General features: G+C 39.5%; 1 protein-coding gene across 2 annotated transcripts in view; it reads left to right on the top strand.

The window, feature by feature from the left end:
- The window catches only part of LOC127655736 (mannosyl-oligosaccharide 1,2-alpha-mannosidase IA-like), a 271,337-nt gene that overhangs the window by 191,749 nt on the left and 57,203 nt on the right, over window positions 1-22,385 (top strand). For both annotated transcript variants that reach the window (XM_052143702.1, XM_052143703.1), the window contains exon 4: window positions 11,864-11,944. In XM_052143702.1, coding sequence (XP_051999662.1) covers window positions 11,864-11,944 — 81 coding nt within the window. The remainder of the gene's footprint in view (window positions 1-11,863; window positions 11,945-22,385) is intronic.

Below are 22,385 nucleotides of genomic sequence, written 5' to 3'. Positions count from 1 at the left end.
GCCCCTATCTTAAATGAGGAGTGGGCAGTATGTTCATAACCCTGTCTTTAAAAGCGCCTTTACAGAACATGATGCTATTACAGTACATTTATATTACAAAAAGTTCTATTCATTAAGATCAATTATAAAAATGTTGGTACCATAAGACCTTATTTTCGTGACAGTGCAAAGTGCAAGTTGCGCGTGTTTTTGCGCTATCTGTGGGTGTATGCACACAAACTGTGGGTGTACTGAATGGTAACGGAGTGGCGCAAAAATTAGCTATTTTCCATAGAAATAGGTCATTGTGCTAAGACGTTTCAAAAGCAGTTTTTTTCATCGCAACGTCTAAATTCAGTTCCTGCATTTGCAGTTTGGAGATTCCACCAGCAGGTGGTAATAAAGTTCACGTCCAAACTCTTAGAAATATACTGGAACATTACATTAAGTCCCTGACAATCGCTGTTGTAGCCATTTTAAGAACTATCTAAACTATCTATTATTATTATTATATTTAAAATTGTATTTACGATCTAATTTATATTGGTAATTTTTAACCTGTTGTCATAGAGTGATTTTTTTAGTCACTGTAAAAGGGGCCGGTGGGAAGATTGGATTTGGTAAGATTCGTTATTTTTTACCTCTTCGTTATTTTGATTATATTTTCATTTAGTTTGAGGTGTAATTTGAATTTAGAAATAATTTTTGTATATTTTTTTAGTGTTTCAATACATTAAAAATCACAATCGACCGATAGAAGTGGTGCATTCCGATGCAATCACCGTTAATACTAGCAATGATTTGTGTCAGAGGATAAAAATTATTAATATTTACTTACATTCTCGCCAAATCCACTTGCGCCTAAACTTTTTATGACTAAAGCTAGTGCTCTTAAAATAGGGCCCGTAATCTGTGTCATTCATTGTTTTCATATTTAATGAAAATTACAAAGTGAGAAAAAATAAATAAATAAATAAATTTCATTTATTAATCCAATAAAAAATAAAAAGAAATACATAAAAAAAAAATTATAATAAGGATAACATTTTTGTACTTTCGGTTTTATGCTCAAGATAAAAATAAGACATTTTCTCTCTCTCTCTTTTTTTTTTTTTTTTTTTGCCTTTTTCTTTGGAAAACAAACAAACAAAAAAATATTCTAAGCATAATTTGTATTTTGTTTTTCAATGAACGCAAATGAACGCAAAGTACACGGACCTGTACGTTTTGTCAGTTTGATTTTCATTTTAAAATGAAAAAAGATAAATCCAATAATTCAAGCCGTAATTGTATTTTTTCATTTCTCTTTCATTAGTTTATTTTTTTTACGTGAAATCGAATTAGCGATACGTACACGAATCCATGGCCATTTTTCAAACAAGTCACTATTTGTCACTTTAAACCCCAATGCTGTCATTACTGTAAAAAATCAAGTTGTCTAAATTAAACATTACATTTGAATTGAAACAGCAACATCTAAATAGCAAATCTGAGCCAACTCTACTTGCATCTAGTTACCTTAACTTAAATAGTTAAGTTCATTTTATATGAACACCAAGTTAAGTAAACTTAATCACAAGTTTTGGTGACGCCATTACTCAACTGAACTGAGGGAACGAGTTTAGACAATCATTAGAGTAGATTCAACTTATTAAGTTTGTCAGTGTAATAAATGTTGTATTGTTCAACTACAGTATCGCCTTCCAAAACGGTCAGAAATGTTGGGGAAACCATCGATAAACAACTCAATTTCACAGACCACAGCTCAAAGACTGAAAGATCAGGTAGATTTACACTCTACAATATCAGGAAGATAAGACCTTTCCTCTCTGAACATGCCACAACTTTCCTGTTTCACTTGTCATCTCTAGTCTGGACTACTGTAATGCTCTATTAAAGGCCTCCCTTCATGTGCAATTAGACCTCTGCAAATGATCCAGAATGCATCAGCACGTCTGGTCTTTAATGAACTTAAGAGAGCACATGTTACATCACTCTTGGTCTCTCTCCACTGGCTGCCGGTTGATGCACGTATTAAATTTAAGGCTCTGATGCTGCATACAGAACAGTCACTGAGTCTGCTCCAGCATACCTAAAATAATTTCTGCAGAGCTACGATGCCACTAGAAACCTGCGGTCGGCTAAGGAACGTCGCATTGTTGTCCCAACACAAAAAGGCGCCAAAACACTTTCCCGAATTTCGGTTTCAACATACCACATTGGTGGAATGACCTTCCCAACTCCATCCGTGAAGCTAACTCACTCTCTATCTTCAAACAATCTCTATTTTCCATGAGCACTTCAGCCACTAAACAAAAAAGGTCTTGTTGCACTTTAATCTGTCTTGGATACTATTCTGATGCTAGTGAAACTTTGTAATGCAGCACTTTTCATACCACTGTCTCCTTAAGATGAATCGCTTATGATGTGTTGCTCTTTTGTAAGTCGTTTCGGATAAAAGCATCTGCCAAATGAATAAATTCCGACCATCCATCCATTGCAGAAAATCTGGTGAATTAAATACTAAACAAATAATAGGTAATTTGATTATTTTCTCTTTTTATGTAGAACTTAATGCAAACCAAAGGATACATTATTCATAATAATTGATAAGTCTGGCATCTGGCATTTTTGTATTGATAATATGTAACTCATGAGTGAATAACAAAGACTTAAAATGATCATTATAAAACAGATAGTTCTTAGATACAGTAGTTTAGTCTACTGTTGCATGGGATAGACCGTCATCCCGCCCAGCTATTGCTGAAATCCAGTCTCGCTGTCTCTAGGAAGTAGAATTGAGACACTGAGACAGATGTCAGGCGTGTATGCGCATGGACACGGTTGACATTTTCAAACATTTACAGTCTGAACGAGCGTTCAACAACATTACTGCTTATCTTTCCGTGGAGTGCAAATGATATTCCACGGGAAGATATGCATCCTTTGAAGAGGCAAAATAAGAGGGCGGATAATTGGCGTGTTTGAGCACATTATGAGCTCTTGAATGGAGGCTTCCTCGGTGAGGGTTTCTCCTGGGTGATATTTGGAGTGTCACAGGAAAATGAGAAAGTAAAAATTGCTGTTTTCCAGAATAGTTTGTGTCTCCCTGCTGGGAGAGATGCGTAGATGCTAACTTACTCTACAAATCATACCAACTGTGTGTGAGGTGTGCATCATTTACATTTCTTACGTTTTGGTTTATATCGCAGTTCTGTGATCACGGATTCAATTCGGTAAAACGTGTAACTCTTAGAGGAGTGTTGATTAGGAAATGTGCGGTTGAAATTCGCTTTTCCGTGAAGTGGCAATATATGACACCTGGATGTGATTTTCAGAGGCATTTCTAACATTTATCATGTTTTTTAATCACATAAAACATGTCATCAAATCCGTAACATAAATTCGCTATCTGTGTAATTGTATATTATGTTTTATGCAATTATATGTATACCAAGGCCTAGAATACAATGTGAAGAAAATCAGATGTTTCAAACAAAACAGAGAACACAAAATAAGTAATCCACTACAAATTACTAATTACTTCTCTAAAAATGTCAGCAAAAATGTTATCAAATATCTTTACTGATTACATAATCTAAAAAGTAATCAAATTACTAATTATTTTACCTTTAAGTTACTTTTCCTCAAAGTTTTTGGTTTTCCCGTTAAAATTCAAAGGTCTATATTTCCTCCTGATTCATTGTATATTCAACAGATTTTAAATTAGTATTTTAAATCTGTTATACATTTACTTAAGTGCAAGTAATGTACTTAAAAGTAATTAGTTTCATTGAAAGTCTGTAACTGTAATCTGATTACAATAATTTTAAATGTAATGCACTACATTACCTTTTTAATAAAAAGCAATTCTATTAAAGTAACTAAATACTTGTATCGGATACACCCATCATTAATTATAAGGTATATTTCTGGCTCGCACGCTTTTAAATTTTGGCTGCAATTTTGCCCCAAGCCCTTAATTTCTGACCCCTGGTAGATACCGATAAATTACATTCTAATAATTCAATTTCAGTATCAATCAATATATAATATTTTTTTTTTTCAAAGAGCCCCTTCCACTAAATTCATTAAGCCATGCGCTGCAGCAAATTGCGCTACATTATTTAGAAAATACTTTGTATTTTGTGACATTTTTGGTAGAAAAGGAATATGAACAGTTCTATTGTTACTGTCAAAGGTCATTCTGTCATACTGGCAACTAGTAAAAACTTAAAATGCTTAATAATAAAAATAGTGTCATTATTTACTCACCCTCATGTTCGATAGGTCCGATACTGCACTCATGTACTTGTGCTCATAAAAATACTCCGATAGCATTTAACGTACATATGTACAAATTTCGTAACCATTCAGCGAACAAATGTGATTATTAAACCTAAAGGCTGCGATTTCATGAAATAAATATATAGTTTTCTTGTGCTGCGCACTTCAAATGTGAAAGCTTGTGAATGTGTGGAGCCGGTGTTGTGCTGACATAAAGACACAAACTGCTCACACCTTTTACAGCTCCCAGGCTCAGACATGGAAAACACCATCATGAGCATCGCGCACTGTTTGTAGCAGAAGACAGTGAGCTGAGCACTTATTCACATTGTAGTGCAAGGCACATACAGACTACATATATATTTAAAAATAGCAGCTTTTTGCTGTTTAATATCACGTAGCTTTTCCAGAAGAGAGAAGCGTTCGTCAGAACACACAGAAGCAAGAAGAGCTTCAAAATAAATGTTTCTTCCAAAATAAAAGCTCAGTTTAAATGGAAGAAAAGGTTTTCATCACCACTGTACATAATATTCACAGAGAGAGAGACAGAGAGAAACATCCACGCGCAACCACAGGGACGTAACAGTAATACTGACATTTACATTTACATTTACATTCATGCATTTGGCAGACGCTTTTATCCAAAGTGACTTACAGAGCACTTATTACAGGGACAATCCCCCAGAGCAACCTGGAGTTAAGTGCCTTGCTCAAGGACATAATGGTGGTGGCTGTGGGGTTCGAACCAGCAACCTTCTGATTACCAGTTATGTGCTTTAGCCCACTACGCCACCACCACTCCATTAATACTGCTATTAATAGTTTTTAAAATAATTATAAATCTATAGTAATTGTATAATATTTAAGCAATTGTTGTATTTTGGATTGTGCTGTGAAGTTCTATAGAAGCACTTCTTTTGATTAAAATATTACAATATTATTTTGCAAATTAATTGTTCTAGTTTCATTCGATTAAAGCTTAAATAAATGTGTTTATTTAGACAACATTTTGATGATAAAGTAGAAATAAACTGTCCTAATATCTCCTTTTGCATTCCACTAAAGAAATAGAGTCATACAGGACTGACACAGACTAAAAGTGAGTAACTGATGACAGAATTTTTACTCAAATGGAATAAAAAAGGCAAAATATTTTTTTTTATTTTTTTTTTTTTATCCCCCTTTCTCCCAAATTGGAATGCCCAATTAGTAGGTCCTCGTGGTGGTACGGTTACTCACCTCAGGACACTTCTGAGACTGTCAATCCGCGCATCTTATCGCGTGACTCGTTGTGCATGACACCGCGGAGACTCACAGCATATGGAGGCTCATGCTACTCTCCACGATCCACACACAACTCACCACACGCCCCATTGAGAGAACCACTAATCACCACCACGAGGAGGTTACCCCATGTGCCTCCACCCTCCCTAGCAACCGGGCCAATTTGGTTGCTTAGGAGACCTGGCTGGAGTCACTCAGCACGCCCTGAATTCAAACTCGCGACTACGAACGCGGTAGACAGCTACTGTATTTCTAAGATGTTTATTGGATGCCACTTGCTGTCTTAAACATGCAGTGTGATGAAGTCATTGGAAAAATTACCGTAGCATACTACTGTTGGAAAAATGTATCGTGGAATACTCAGTTTTACTCACTATTATAAAAATGACTATGTTAAAATTCTATGCACCAGTAATGCACCATTATGACCATTTATAGTCAATTTTTACAAAATACTATAAACTGATGCCGATTTTGCTGCCTACCTTATTTTGTCATCAGTTTACTGTTTTGCTTTGCAAGTATAACACAGCTTAAGACTTTTTATATTGATTTTTCTCCTCATCATGCTGTCAAATTCTGAGCAGGACAGAGAATTGGCCCAATACATTTTTATTTTTCTACATTTCTGTTTCAGGTCACCTTCATCAATCATGCATTCCCACTATTATAAGAAATTATTCCAGGCCAGCATCTGACTGTGGCGTAAATTATTAACACATTGATCCTGGAGAGGCATAAATCTGGTCAAAATGTGCATTAAAGCTCAAAAACACGGAATATGTGACCTGAGAACATTAAGAGGAACATTTGACCTTGTGAAAGTCTCATACCGTTTCATTTCATATTTATTACAAAACATTGTTACAGATCTTCTGAGGGGGCCTATACGTCTCATCAATGGTTTGAGCTTCAGAGCATCTGATTCAGAGCTTCTGTGTTTAATAATGAGGTAATTAAGTTCATATCCAAACAAACCTCTAGCCATGTTCGTCAGACTGTCTGCAAGTCATCTGCAGGGGAATTAGCCTGAACAGAATACAACTGAGCATCAAATTCTGCTTCATCAACATCACATTGAAATTCATTAAACTGCAATCTGGAAAACTAATTAAACTATTCAAAAATAAGTAGAAGTCTGAAAAGAAAGATGAAGAAGAGGTTTGGAACACACGTTTGTTGGTCGCACGGGGCCATTGCGCTTGTAGCGGTATTTACTCGTGGCTCTGTGTTTAGTTGTTATCGCTTATGGTCTGAGCTCTGAGATCATACATCATGTGTAGGGGTGTAAATCGGACGTTTCAACACGATACGATCTTATACCAATTATCTTGGCCTGTGAGCCGATATTTGCTGATACTTCAAAGTCTGCCGCGATGCGATTTCGATTTAGATTCAGGGCCCTGCGATCGATATTCCGATATTGTGTGCCTATTTTACACAATCACAGACCCAGCGCACATCCTTGTCCAACATGAAAAGCATATTTAGCACTCATAAAGTGAAATTAATGTAATAAAGTTGCTTCATCGCCTGATGAAAATGGTTACGGACGTGGCTGACATGAACGTCCATCCATTCATCCGTTCATCTTCAACCGCTTATCCGAAGTCGGGTCGCGGGGGCAGCTGCTCCAGCAGGGGGCTCCAAACTTCCCCATCCCGAGCCACATTAACCAGCTCTGACTGGGGACCCCGAGGTGTTCCCAGGCCAGTGTGGAGATGCAATCTCTCCACCTAGTCCTGGGTCTTCCCCGAGGTCCCTCCCAGCTGGACGTGCCTGAAACACCTCCCTAGTGAGGCGCCCCGGGGGCATCCTTACCAGATGCCCAAACCACCTCAACTGACTCCTTTCGACACAAAGGAGCAGCGGCTCTACTCCGAGCTCCTCACGGATGACTGAGCTCCTCACCCTATCTCTAAGGGAGAAGCCCGCCACCCTTCTGAGGAAGCCCATTTTGGCCGCTTGTACTCGTAACCTAGTTCTTTCGGTCATGACCCAGCCTTCATGACCATAGGTGAGGGTAGGAACGAAAACTGACTGGCTTTGCCTTCCGGCTCAGCTCTCTTTTTGTGACAACGGTGCGATAGAGCGAGTGCAATACTGCCCACCATTGCCCCGATTCTCCGGCCAACCTACCGCTCCATTGTCCCCTCACTCGTGAACAAGACCCCGAGGTACTTGAACTCCTTCACTTGGGGCAATACCTCCTTCCCTACCTGAAAAAAGTCAAACATTAAAAACATTTATATATCAATATTTACGCGTTGTATCGATAACATTTGATCGTTGGTTATTGGAAGGATGCATCGATCCAGATTGATGAATCATTACACCCCAACTCATATGCCTGACTTAACGTAAACGGAGACTTTAACGTTTTAAGTGTAAACGATATAGCACCCCCGACCTCCCTTTGGAACAGAGTTTAAGGGGTTAAGCTCAATCGACAGCATCTGTGGCGTAATGTTGACGACTACAAAAATGTATTTTGACTCGTCCCTCCTTTTCTTAAAAAAAAAAGAGCAAAAATCGGGGTTACAGTCAGTCACTTACAATGGAAGTCAATGGGGCCAATCTGTAAACATAAAAATTATCGACGTAAACAAAAATGTATTTTCTGTGTAAAGTTATATCCAATGTGACAACTTTGTTGCCATGACGATATAATGTTACCAAATGACGGTAAAAATGATGGTTTATAATACTTTATGATTTTCTACTAGTTGACGCATTGCAAAAGAATACAAAAAATCGAAACCACAGTGTAGTGGTCTAAACCACAGTACTGGTAAACTGTTAATCAGAAGGTTGCTGGTTCGATCCCCACAGCCACCACCATTGTGTCCTTGAGTAAGGCACTTAACTCCAAGTTGCTCCGGGGGGATTGTCCCTGTAATAAGTGCTACTGTAAGTCACTTTGGATAAAAGCGTCTGCCAAATGCATAAATGTAAATATAATACTATATTCATTCATATTTCCAAGTCCACACTTTAACTTATACATTGTATAAAGTACTTAATATTTTCCACTATATTTACTTTTTTGTGTGTGTCAGTGTGTATGATTTATGCAACATATACATTTGTAAACTACCATCAAACATGCAAAATGCATCTTGACTGCTTAAATTATTGGTCCACATACAGTAAATAATACTATTTCACTTCAATATCATCATATTCGATATTCAAACTTAATAACAGCCCGTTTCAATTGAACAAGTTACTTACTGCATTCAAAATAAATGCAAAGACACATTATAGAAATAGTGCATGATATAAATTCACAAGTCCTTTCAGTAAATGTGTGCCTCTGTGGTGGTAATGGGGTCTCTTTTGTCCTGTTTGATCTTACACAGGGGTTTACGATTATCGTTAGATCGTATTTGGCATCACAGCCAAACGGTAACTTCTATTGCAGGATGTTTATAGTTGCATCATGGTGCATTAATGTACTGTTGAATGTACGCTCACATGTGTGTTTATCTGCATTATACAATGGTTTCGAACTCTCACACGATCTGAAATAGCGTTTTACAAACAAACATAAGCCTACTTAGCCTTTGTTGGTGTGGTTTGAATTCTTTCATGATAATCCTTATTAAACCTGTCTTAATTCATGCTTGTTTAGAGTTGAAATCCTGAAATGTGGATGGGGGGAGCTGAGTAGCTGCTTTTATAACGACTCTGAACTTCACGGCAGCTTGATTTGAGAATTAAATACTCTCTGTGTGCGCTCGGATTACTTGCAATTGGCTGCGAGTAAACCCGACTGAAGAATAGATCGTCATACTTCTTGTGCTTTTAGAAAAGTACGCCTCTCTCTTTCTGTCTAGCACTCTTCGGCTGATGATGTTTGCCGATTTATGCAATACTCCAGACACAAATTGAGCTGCAACCCTCTTTAGATATCGGTGGCTGTAAGTGTGATCAGAGCATCAATGGATGGATTGGAGAGGTGATTGCACTGGACAGTTCTCTGCTGTAATTCTCTTATCATCTACTCCAGAAATTCTACAAGTGGCTTGAAGTCAATGAGGCTTCTTGTCACCTCAACAAGTGATCGTCATTTTTGTGACATACTATTGTATCTGCTTAGGGCCTCTCCAGACCTCTAATTACGCTCGTCTTTCCTACCCATTCTTTGTTTTTACTACTTTTGACCTCTTATAGTAATAGTTTAGTCATCAGAACTATGAAACACAATTCTGTAGGGGAAACGACACTGATGGAAATGACATTTATTACGTTTTAGAAATAAAACAGCTGGTACTTTTGTCTTGCTAAGGCTAATTTCGTATGTGTAATATTTTCACCCTTTTATGTCATTTGGAAAAATATAGCTTAGTTTATAATAACCCCATTTAGTTAACAAGTACACTAACTTTTGAAAAATAACCTTTATTAGGGGTAAAAATGTTTGGTTTGGTGGAAATAACATCACAACTGTGGGACAGTCGTAATTTTGGAATAATTGATAGAAAAATAAATATTGAAAAAGTGTGCTTATATAACTCTTCTGTTTAGATTTGAATATTTTAAACCTTGTGCAACCCTTGTGCAACATGCGTGGACGTTGCATTTTGGCTTCGCTATTTGCAACGCATAATTACATTTCTTTTAAACCCACTGATCTCAGTTCAAGAACTCTGTGCTGTCAGTCAAGGGTTAAAATTTCAACATACAGAGTCATGTGACAAAACAACATGGCACTGATCACAGCAGAGTTTGTCTTTGGGAGATACGCCAACAAAACTACATCTGGTAAGAAACCAAATTCAGTTTTTACATTGAAACCTGTTTGAGTCGAACGATTAGAGTCTCTAGTTTCATCCGATATGCCATTTTTAAAATTTGAGCGATTTTTCGTGAAACGACACGCTGTTAAACACAATGACCACGTATGTGAACTTTATGCTCAGTTTCAGTTAAAATATCCGATATTTACTGTGCATTATCACATTGAGAATGAATTACATTTACATTTATGCATTTGGCAGACGCTTTTATCCAAGGGACAATCCCCCTTGAGTTAAGTGCCTTGCTCAAGGACACAATGGTGGTGGCTGTAGGGATCGAACCAGCAACCTTCTGATTACCTGTTATGTGCTTTAGCCCACTACGTCACCACCACTCTGGATTTGAATGCAGTTAGGATGTTGCCTGTGTTAGGATAAAATAAGGTGCATTTCAAACTGTTCTGAGACCAGTGCAGACAGACAGCACACTGGAGGTTAAGTCATTCACTAATTAGGGAGCAAGGGAGCATCCTATATCTCTCTATGCATTTAAGTGCGTTCACTCCTAAAATCTGATCAAAAGTTCAGTTTCAGGCTGCAGATGATGTTTGGATCACTCAACATGTTTGACAGACATGGGACGATGATCATCAGTACATCCATCTTCTAAAGCCGCTTGCCCTATGTAGGGTCATGGTAGTGCTGGAGTCTATTCCAGCTGTCTCGGGCCGGGACAGGTGGCCAGTCCATCGCAGGACGACACACATTCACACTCTCATTCACACCTAAGGGCAATTTGTAGAATTTCCAATTCACTTAACCTGCATGTATTTGGACTGTGGGGGAAACCGGAGCACCCGGAGGAAACCCACGCAAACACGGGGAGAACAGGCAAACTCCACACAGAAAGGCCCTGGGTGAGTCGGGACTCGAATCGGGGACCTTCTTGCTATGAGTCAACAGTGCTACACAACAGGTCAAAAACATCTCATTCACCCATTCACCCATTCACACACACTCGCACACTCGCACACTCGCACACTCGCACACTCGCACACCAATGATGGCAGAGCTGCCATGCAAGGTGCTAGCCTGCCATTGGGAGCAACTTGGGGTTCAGTGTCTTGCCCAAGGACACTTCGGCATGTGGGGTCGTGTGGGCCGGGATTCGAACCACCAACCCTGCGATTAGTGGTCAATGATATGACACCGTTTGACTGTGGAGGAGACAGTATAAATGTAGAGAAATTAATGCATTTCAAACAAAAACATACAGTATTAGTGTGAATGTGGCCTTAGTTTCAATAAAATTTACTTGCAAAAAAGTTTTGAGTTCTGAAAGTTTCAGTTTTCACTGTACAGTTAAGAAACAAAGAAACGTATGTTTTTCTCTTTACCTTGAACTTGCAGCAACTAGATTAAAATAGCCTCGTACTTCATGCGTGACCTCGTTAAATCACCGTACATCCTGTGGGAAAAATGTTTTCCTCATTTACTGAAGCCAGTCATTAGTAATGTTTATAACGGGACTATGGCAACAGACGTTTCATGACGTTGTTTCTGTTTTGCAGAATGGAGAGGCGTCACTGTTTGAGGTGAACATCCGGTACGTTGGCGGTCTGCTCTCTGCGTTCTACTTGACTGGAGCTGAGGTAAGAATGAATGCCATCTGTTATTCACATGAATTTTTAGAATCACTTGATTTTAATTGATTTAACTGAAGAGCCTGAGTCATTTGTTTGAACTAGAGTCACTATTTAATCACATGATTTGCATGAAAGACACTTCCTTCCTCTACAGCCCTGATTTAATAAATCAATCAAATAAATTGCGTGCAGTTGCATTCGTCTTACAGGTGATTTATTACGAATATTTGCCAAATATATATATATATATATATATATATTTTAACAAAATACAAAATTTCAGCCAGGAATTTTTCTTATGCTAAAATGCTTCAAATTATTATTTTTTTCACACCAATCTCCACTCCATATGCCATAATGACAAAGCAAAAACAGACTTTTGATATCTTTGCAAATTTATTAAAAATAAAAAACTGAAATATCACATTGGCATAAGTATTCAGACCCTTAACTCAGTACTTAGTTGAAGCTCCTTTGGCAGCGATTACAGCCTCAAGTCTTTTTGTGTATGATGCGACAAGCTTTGCACACCTGGATTTGGGGAATTTCTGCCAGGTCCTCTCATGCTCTGTAAGGTTGGATGGGGACTGTCAGTGGACAGCCATTTTCAGGTTCGACTGTGTTCAAGTCCGGGCTCTGGCTGGCCCACTCAAGGACATTTACAGAGTTGTCTCTAACCCACTCTTGTGTTGTCTTGGCTGTGTGCTTTGGGTCCTTGGTCTGTTGGAATGTGAACATTCGGCCCAGTTTGAGGTCCTGAGCACTCTGGATCAGGTTTTCATTAAGGATTTCTGCATTCAGATTTCCTTCATCCCTGACCAGTCCCCAGTCCCTGCCGCTAAATAACATCCCCACAGAATGATGCTACCACCACCATGCTTCACCGTTGGGATGGTATTGCACTGGGGATGACCTTTATTCCTCCAGACATGATGCTTGGAAATTAGGCCAAACAGATCAATCTTCATTTCATCAGACCAGAGAATCTTGTTTCTCACAGCCTGAGAGTCCTTTAGGTGCTTATTTATGTGTCTTGCACCGAGGAGAGGCGTCCGTCTGGCCACTCTACCATAAAGCCCAGATCGGTGGAGTGTCGCAGTGATGGTCGTCCTTCTGCAAGTTTCTCCCATCTCCTCACATGATCTCTGGAGCTCAACCAGAGTGACCATCGGGTTCTTGGTCACCTCTCTTATCAAGGCCCTTCTCCCCCGATTGCTCAGTTTGGCCAGGAGGCCACCTCTAGGAAGAGTCCTGGTTGTTCCAAACATCTTCCTTTTAAGAATTTTGGAGGCCACTGTGCTCTTGGGAACCTTCAATGCAACCAAAAAATGTTTGTAGCCTTCCCCAGATCAGTGCCTCGACACAATCCCATCTCTGAGCTCTGCAGGCAGTTCCTTTGACCTCATGGCTTTTTGCTCTGATATGCATTTTCAGCTGTAAGACCGTATATAGACAAGTGTGTGCCTTTCCAAATTCAATCAATTGAATTTGACACAGGTGTACTCCAATCAAAGGGTAGAAACATCTCAAAGATAATCCAGAGAAATGGGGCACACCGGAACTAAATTTCAAGTGTCAATACCAAAGGGTCTGAATAAGTGTCAATGTGATATTTCAGTTTTATCTTTTTAATAAATTTGAACATTTACCAACAATCTGTTTTTTTTTTGTTGTTGTTGTTTGTTTTTATGGGTTGTGGAGTGTAGATTGATGTGGGAATTGTTTTTTAAAGCATTTTAGATTAAGGCTGTAAAATTGCAAAATATGGAAAAAAAATGAAGGGGTCTGAATGCCACATCTTGGCATTGTGTAAACTACAAGACATCTTATCAAACAGAACATTTCATATAGTACAATCAGACAGAATATGTCGTGAGTTTGCCTGTGACAAAGTCTGTTTGAGATAATTAGCTGTTGGTTGATGACAGAGCTCGTCTCTGATGAGTACAGACGTAAACAGGATATTGTGCCGTGTGTGCCTTCGTTCCTTCACAAGAAGCGTGTGTGTTGTAGGGAAATGAATTCTGCTGCCATCTCTCACTGCACGTCCTCTGACAAATGTATCAAAACACCTCCAGTGATTTATCCTTGCATTCATGTACGGGCGAAATCTATCTTGTATATGTGTGTGTTCTTGATAAAGATTTAGCTCATTCGTCTCTCCTCTCTGGAGTTTCTGGGAAGCTACACCCTACAGATAAGGACGAGAGATTGGAAAACCCACTTTCCGAAACACCCTAGTGATGAGGCGAGCGTAAATCACAGCATACAGCATGAGGAAGGAGTTCTTTCAGGAACGCATCACAGGAAGGCAGTTTTGGCTAACTGCAGGATATAAAACCGCTGAGCTCAATTTGTTAAAGGGAAGGAACTGCTCTTGTGGCGTTAGTCGATAGAATCGCTTTCTCCTCGAGGCAAAACACAATGATATTGATGACACAACTATCACTCGCTGCTCACTCGAGGCCATAAGTTGCTCTGAACTTCAAAACTTTAAATTGATTCAACCTGGAACTGAATATAACATTCAAAACTTCTGTTGCATTTTATTGAGTATAAAGTTCAACAGGATGGTCCCAGACATAAAACCCCCACTCATTTCCTTTCTAGGTAATGTATAAACCTTTCAAGCAAAAACCTTGTATTTTTATCGACATATTACATACCTTGTCAATCAATAAAGGTGACTCAAAAATTACAAAAGTATGCTAAATCAAGCGAGGACAATCTTCCCGGAGCAACCTGGATTTAAGTGCCTTGCTCAAGGACACAATGGTGGTGGCTGTGGGGATCGAACCAGCAACCTTCTGATTACCAGTTATGTGATTTAGCCCACTACGCCACCACCACTCTGGATTTGATGCAGTTAGGATGTTAGGAGTCAAACTGTTCTGAGACCAGTGCAGACAGACAGCACTAATATCATTAGTATCTTATGCGAGACGTGACAGCATGCGGAAAACAATGTAAATGTTGGCCGTAAAGAGCGGTCACAAAACAGTTTGCGCTCCATTCATTTCCATTTAAAGCACCCGAACATACAAAAGTTCAAGTTTGGTGAACTCTGACCTGCGAATCGGGATGATGAGAAGACATGTGACCAATAGACGTTGGAAATGTTACACTCGGACCTTTTGGCTCAATTCAAAGAATACATATTCAAAGCTGCGTGTCTATTGTTGCTGGAAAGTGAGTAATACACTCCCGCTTGACATCATATCCTGGTCCGTTGCGTTGTCAGGATAATTATTTGCATGTTCATAGCGTAGTGTGACTGTCCCTTTAAATAGAGAGTCCAAAAGGGCATGTATATCCAAAAATTTGAGCAAGTGGCAAATCTGACCTTGAATGACGGAAGCCTGAAATTTCCCGCCAAATCAAGCCTGACAGCTCTGAACAAAAGTCATTATCGCAGGGTTACCGTAGTGATCGTAACATTCAGTGGTTTCATTATGTGGCATTCGACTTGGGGACTGGTCAGGGATGAAGGAAAGCTGAATGCAATAAAATACAGAGATATCGTCATTCACGTATTTCCAAATGTTTTGGCCATTAAATTATGCAAAAATAAACATTTAAAAATGAACATCAGAGATATGATTCCGACACCAAAAGTTGTTAATGTTCTGTCAAATTATTATTACATCCTTAATAATGTTTTATTTGTCATCATGGCTGTGTGACACATCCAGACATTATTTTTGTTATTATTATATTTAACCACATTGTAGCATTTAGTATTATTTGTGCGGGAGCACAACACCGAACTGATGAGGAGCGCCCATCTGTGGGCGTTAATGGCGCGTTTCCGCCAAGGTAACAGCTGCACAACGGACGGCACGAAACAAAAAGTGTTCAGCAAAAATTCTAATGAATTGCAGGATTGCAGGGGAATTTTTTTGCCCAGAGCCTCCATTAATTTCCAACCCTGGATGGAACTAGAGATGGAGATGAGAGATGTAACAGGTGTTTAAGTGTCTCTCTTCACCATGCAGCTGGTACATAACACAAAATATTTGAACTATTTCTGCCTTTCTTGCAAATGTGCTGCATTATGAATAATGAGGGTGTGATGTTAACAGCTTTGCTGATTATACACAAGAATGATAGTTTTATTGCATCACTCACACCATTAAGTCGAATTAACAGGTTTAGAAAGGTTTATACATCTGTAACATCTTAAGTTCAGTAACTATGTGACAAAGCTCTTCCTGACAGTGCACGCTTGCACTAAATTTAACAAGTGCTCAAACACGCTGCTGACAGCTGCATGAGAAACAGAGCGGGAGCGACAGAGCGGGTTTACTTGTGCAGCTTCTGTAATTAAATTTGAACAAAAACAAGTTTATTGATTTGATTTGTTCAGTTGTATCTGTTCGTTTACTAATTCGCAGCTGCACTGTAAAGTGAATAGAAGTGGAACTTGCGGGAATGATTAAAGTTATACCCGCAATCCCATGCCGAATTTCAGGCCGTTCAAACGGCATTATATTAAAATATGAAAGTTGTCTTGGTTCCCCTCCTTTATGATTTAATTATACCAACAACAACAAAAAAATCTGCAATCTGCTAAACTACCCCAAATCAAAGGTCCTAAATATAATTATTTATGAGAAGTTATAACTTATTATAAGGTGTATTATGAGACATTATGAATGCAGTATGACTTTACGATGCATTTTAAATATGGGCCTGACAGAACGTGTTACCTAATATTTTTACTCAAAAGAGAGTAACTTTCACTTGTAGTAATTTAATTTCTTATATAAAAAATTTGCATTTTAACTAGTTAAAACTGAATATTGGATATCAACAATTCATATCATGCAAATTGTTGAAAAGTTGAACATTGAAATGATCACAATATGTTTTACTTTTAAATGAACACAAATTACGATCTCAAAGTAATTTCAAAAATTCACGAAGACTGCTGCATAATTATTTATTTTTTTGTGGTATAATCTGTTTGACATAACCTCCTAAATTAGAAGTCAATCGATAGTGGATTTCACCGATGTGATAACTAAGTCGGTCAGTAACTGCCGATAACCGATTAATAAACCGATAGTGGATTCACCGATACTGATAACTTGGTCGGTCACTAACTGCCGATAACCGATTAATCAACCGATAGTTGCTTTCACCAAAACGATAGCTAAATCGGCAGTAGCTGCCCCTAACCGATTAATCAACCGATAGTGGATTTCACCGATAACTAAGTCGGTCAGTAACTGCCGATAACGATTAATCAACCGATAGTTGCTTTCACCGATACCGATAGCTAAATCGGCAGTAGCTGCCCCTAACCGATTAATCAACCGATAGTGGATTTCACCGATACTCATAACTTGGTCGGCCGCTAACTGCCGATAACTGATTAATCACCCAATAGTGGATTTCACCGATAATTAAGTCGGGCAGTACCTGCCGATAACCGATTAATCAACCGATAGTGGATTTCACCGATACGATAACTAACTCGGCGGTAACTGCCGCTAACCGATTAATCGACCGATAGTGGATTTCACCAATAACTAAGTCGGGCAGTAACTGCCGATAACCGATTAATCAACCGATAGTTGCTTTCACCGATACCGATAGCTAAATCGGCAGTAGCTGCCCCTAACCGATTAATCGACCGATAGTGGATTTCACCGATAACTAAGTCGGTCAGTAACTGCCGATAACTGATTAATCAACCGATAGTTGCTTTCACCGATGCCGATAGCTAAATCGGCAGTAGCTGCCTCTAACCGATTAATCAACCAATAGTGGATTTCACCGATACTGTTAACTTGGTCGGTCGCTAACTGCCGATAACAGATTAATCACCCGATAGTGGATTTCACCGATAATTAAGTCGGAGGGTACCTGCCGATAACCGATTAATCAACCGATAATGGCTTTCACCGATACCGATAACTAGATCGGCAGTAGCTGCCGCTAACCGATTAATCGACCGATATTGGATTTCACCGATACGATAACTAAGTTGGGCAGTACCTGCAGATAGCCGATTAATCAACCGATAGTGGATTTCACCGATAACTGAGTCAGGCAGTACCTGCCGATAACCGATTAATGAGCCGATAGTGGATTTCACCGATATGATAACTATGTCGGGCAGTACCTGCCGATAACCGATTAATCAACTGATTAAACCGATAAAAAATAAACAGTACTGACTGAACCATGAAAATATATTGTACTTTTTTAATTAAATAAATATATAAATATTAATATATGTGAGCTGATATTCAAATGTTTATGTCAGCTGATTTTTAAATCAGCTGACATTAGTCCACAAGAGGGCGCAATAAATATATAAACCATTCAGCAGCATTGTGTTATTGCGTAGAACATTCCTATCTTTGTTGTTAAAAAAGAGCATTTCATTTTCAACTAATGTGCATAAAATAAATGCATAAAAAAATTTTGTCGGAGCATTTTATAAAATGTTAAGTCAAAAGTTAAATAAGGGGGAAAATGCTTCAGTAGACAGTTCACATGGTGTTACACTTGCACTGATGCCACTGTATACAACCTCAGACTCAAGCTTCATAATAACGGCGAAATACCACATTGTTTTTTATTCAGTACAGTTGTATATAGGGTAGCACTATTCAAATATAGCAGTGGTATCCGGCTGAACTCGGTGGTGAAGCGGCTCAGACTATGAGTACAGGCCAGGGGCTGTTTAATCAGACGAAACACAACAGACTGGATCTTCAGACACACATTTCCAAGTTAAACATCTTTCCTGACAAAGCTTTTAAAAATACTCATTGCTTAATCTAAGAAACGCTTATAAGAAAGCAAGATGCAACGGCCAAATATCTCCACCAACTGTAAGGGGCTGTTCACTCTGAACGCTTTTGCAACTATCCATTTTTTTTTCTATGTAAACGTGCGCTAGAAGAACGTCTTTGTTTCCCTTTGAAGTTGTTTATTCAGCGTCTCGTGCAGGAGCGCTGTTTTTTAGATACTTACATTTACATTTATGCATTTGGCAGACGCTTTTATCCAAAGCAACTTACAGTGCACTTCTTACTGGGACAATCCCCCCGGAGCAACCTGGAGTTAAGTGCCTTGCTCAAGGACACAATGGTGGTGGCTGTGGGGATCGAACCAGCAACCCTCTGATTACCAGTTATGTGCTTTAGCCCACTACCACTCTATACTGATACTATACTATAAAAAAGTATTATATTTGTTGTGCTGTGTCTCGCCTTTTCCAGCACAAGTATGTGATTGATCTGAAGTCATCGTATTACAGTGAGGATAATTGTTTTTTAATTGAAATAACTTGTCAAAACAAACACCACAAGGCATCAGTGAAGTGATAGTTTTTATTTCGCCTGTAGAGGGCGCTCTCATACTGTGTAATGAGAGCTGGGAACATACGGCTCTTCCCAGCCGCTCCAGCACCAGACAAATAGGACAAAACTATCGTGTGGATATTTACCGATAACCGATAGTTCCAGAAATCGGTTATCTGTGCCGATTAATCGGCAAAACCGATATATCGGACAACCTCTACCCTAAATTTCAGATAAACTCAAAACAAACTATGGTTTGGCGCTTTATATGTCAGTCAGATTGTCTTTTCAGGTCTAAGTGGGCATTTTTTTGGTCCGAATTAGCAACAATATGGACCAGAATTTATGCTCATAGTCAAAAGTCTTACAAAAGGCTCTTTGAGTTTGGGTTCAGAGCACAAGAGCTTGTAAGTTAGCACAATTTACGCCATTTATTTGACAGATTGGATTGTTTAAACTGTCCCCCCTGCACCTGCAATAGCTTGATATATTCTGCATATAAAAGTTAAAGAAGTTACATCAAAAGGCTATAGGGCTGTTTCTCAGCAGAATTGCCACGATCAAATCACTGCTAACAGAAGGTTATTACACCGACACTCTCTTTTGTCATTCTTTCACCCCTGGCAGCCTGCAGGATTGTTCTTTGCATAAATGTTTTATCAGTCAAGCTACAGCGATCATATCAAAGGTTTCAGAACTCAAAAATGACCTGAATAAGCATCATATGTAGAGATGTCTCTGTTGATTGCCTTGTGGCATATGCTGCAATATTGATATAGTCTTGAAATTACACATATGGGATGACGCTGTTGTGGGTACATTGTTTAATTTAGCACTGTCGTTCTGTATCAGGCGCTGCTGTTTCTGGGCTATTTACAGAGCAGGCAGAGGCACGTAAATCCCTGTAGGTTTTGCTCCTGTCAATGTGCATTTAAATCGAAACTCCTGCCAATGTAATCGAGGAATACTGGCATTCACAATATGGGAGCCAAAGAAAGACTTTTTAGGGCTTTTGATTTAACATGTTAATTCGGTGCGATTAATTATATAAAGAATAATGTGTTAAAAACATTCACGCAATTAGTCATGTCCCCAAGGAAGATTCCTTCCATCTGAGCAATTCAAGCTTGTAGTACCACCTGTGTTCTCCAGGGGGCAGTAAGCAAAACTTCAGCTGTATAGGCAACGAGCAGCTCATACAGAGAACAAACCAACCTTACAGAGAGCACACAGCACAACCCGAGGACACGTTCTTGCGTACAAACACAGCTTGATGGAGCGCAAATCTGAGCACAGGGATCTCAAGACGTGTTTTTCTACATTTCAAACTACGTTTAACTTGACACAGTGACCTAAAAACTGTATGTTTATGACACGACACAACTGAGACACTCCAAAAGCATCCGTCTGATGCAGGTGTACATTGACGCGTCTTTAAACAAGCACTTATAATAAATCTCGGACTGACAAATTCAATTGCAAAATGGATTGCTGTGAACTGTCGGCCTATGATTGGCTTATGTTCATGAATATAAAAAAACAAACAATATATTGCATTCTAGAGCCACTTTTTATATTGTATTTTTAGTAACACTTTACAATAAAGTTATATTCATTAACATATCAGATATTGTAACATTTTTATGAAAAAAGTACATATTGTTCAAGTAACTAAGAAAACATCTTGATTTTTCGTGCCTCAAACATTCATGATATTTGTAAAAAAAAAAAAAAAAAAAAACACATGCAAATAAAGAAATTGTTTTAATAAATTTTACTTGAGGTGTATGTGTGTGTGTGTGTGTGTGAGTGAGTATGAGTGTGTGCGTGTGTGTGTGAGTGTGTGCGTGTGAGTGTGAGTGTGTGTGTGCGTGTGAGTGAGTGTGAAGGTGTGCGTATGAGTGTGTGCGTGTGCATGTGTGTGAGTGTGTGCGTGTGTGTGAGTGAGTGTGAAGGTGTGCGTATGAGTGTGTGCGTGTGCATGTGTGTGAGTGTGTGTGTGTGTGTGTACGTATGAGTGTGTGCATGTGCATGTGCGTACACGCACACGCACACACTCACACTCACACACACACACCCTCATACTCACTCACACGCACACACACACGCACACACTCACACACATGCACACGCACACACTCACACGCACACCCTCACACTCACTCACACGCACACACACACTCACACGCACACACACTCACGCACACACTCACACACACACCCTCATACTCACTCACACGCACACACACACTCACACTCACACACACAATCACACTCACACACACACCCTCACACTCACTCACATGCACACACACACTCACACACACACCCTCACACTCACTCACATGCACACACACACTCACACACACACCCTCACACTCACTCACATGCACACACACACACACACACATGCACACACACACACTCACACTCACATGCACACACACACTCACACTCACACTCACACACACACCCTCATACTCACTCACACACACACACACACACACTCACACACTCACACACACACGCACACACTCACACTCACACACACACCCTCATACTCACTCACGCACACACACACTCACACACACAATCACACTCACACACACACCCTCACACTCACTCACATGCACACACACACTCACACACACACACACTCACACTCACACACGCACACACTCACACTCACACACTCACACTCACACACACTCACACACGCACACGCATCACACTACACGCACACTCACACTCGCACACTCACACACGCTCACACACACACACGCACACACATGCACACACTCACACACACACACACTCACACGCACACACTCACACACGCACACTCACACTCACACACGCTCACACACACACACACACACATGCACACACTCACACACACACACACTCACACACACACACACTCACACTCACACGCACACACTCACACTCACACACACTCACACACACACACACACACACACGCACACACACACACACGCACACTCACACTCACACACGCACACTCACACACGCTCACACACACACACGCACACACATGCACACACTCACACACACACTCACACGCACACACTCACACACACACCCTCATACTCACACACACACACGCA

Source organism: Xyrauchen texanus, chromosome 15 (genome assembly GCF_025860055.1).
Source record: "Xyrauchen texanus isolate HMW12.3.18 chromosome 15, RBS_HiC_50CHRs, whole genome shotgun sequence".
NCBI classification, from domain to species: Eukaryota; Metazoa; Chordata; class Actinopteri; order Cypriniformes; family Catostomidae; genus Xyrauchen; species Xyrauchen texanus.
This window is presented reverse-complemented; position numbering and strand designations above follow the sequence as displayed.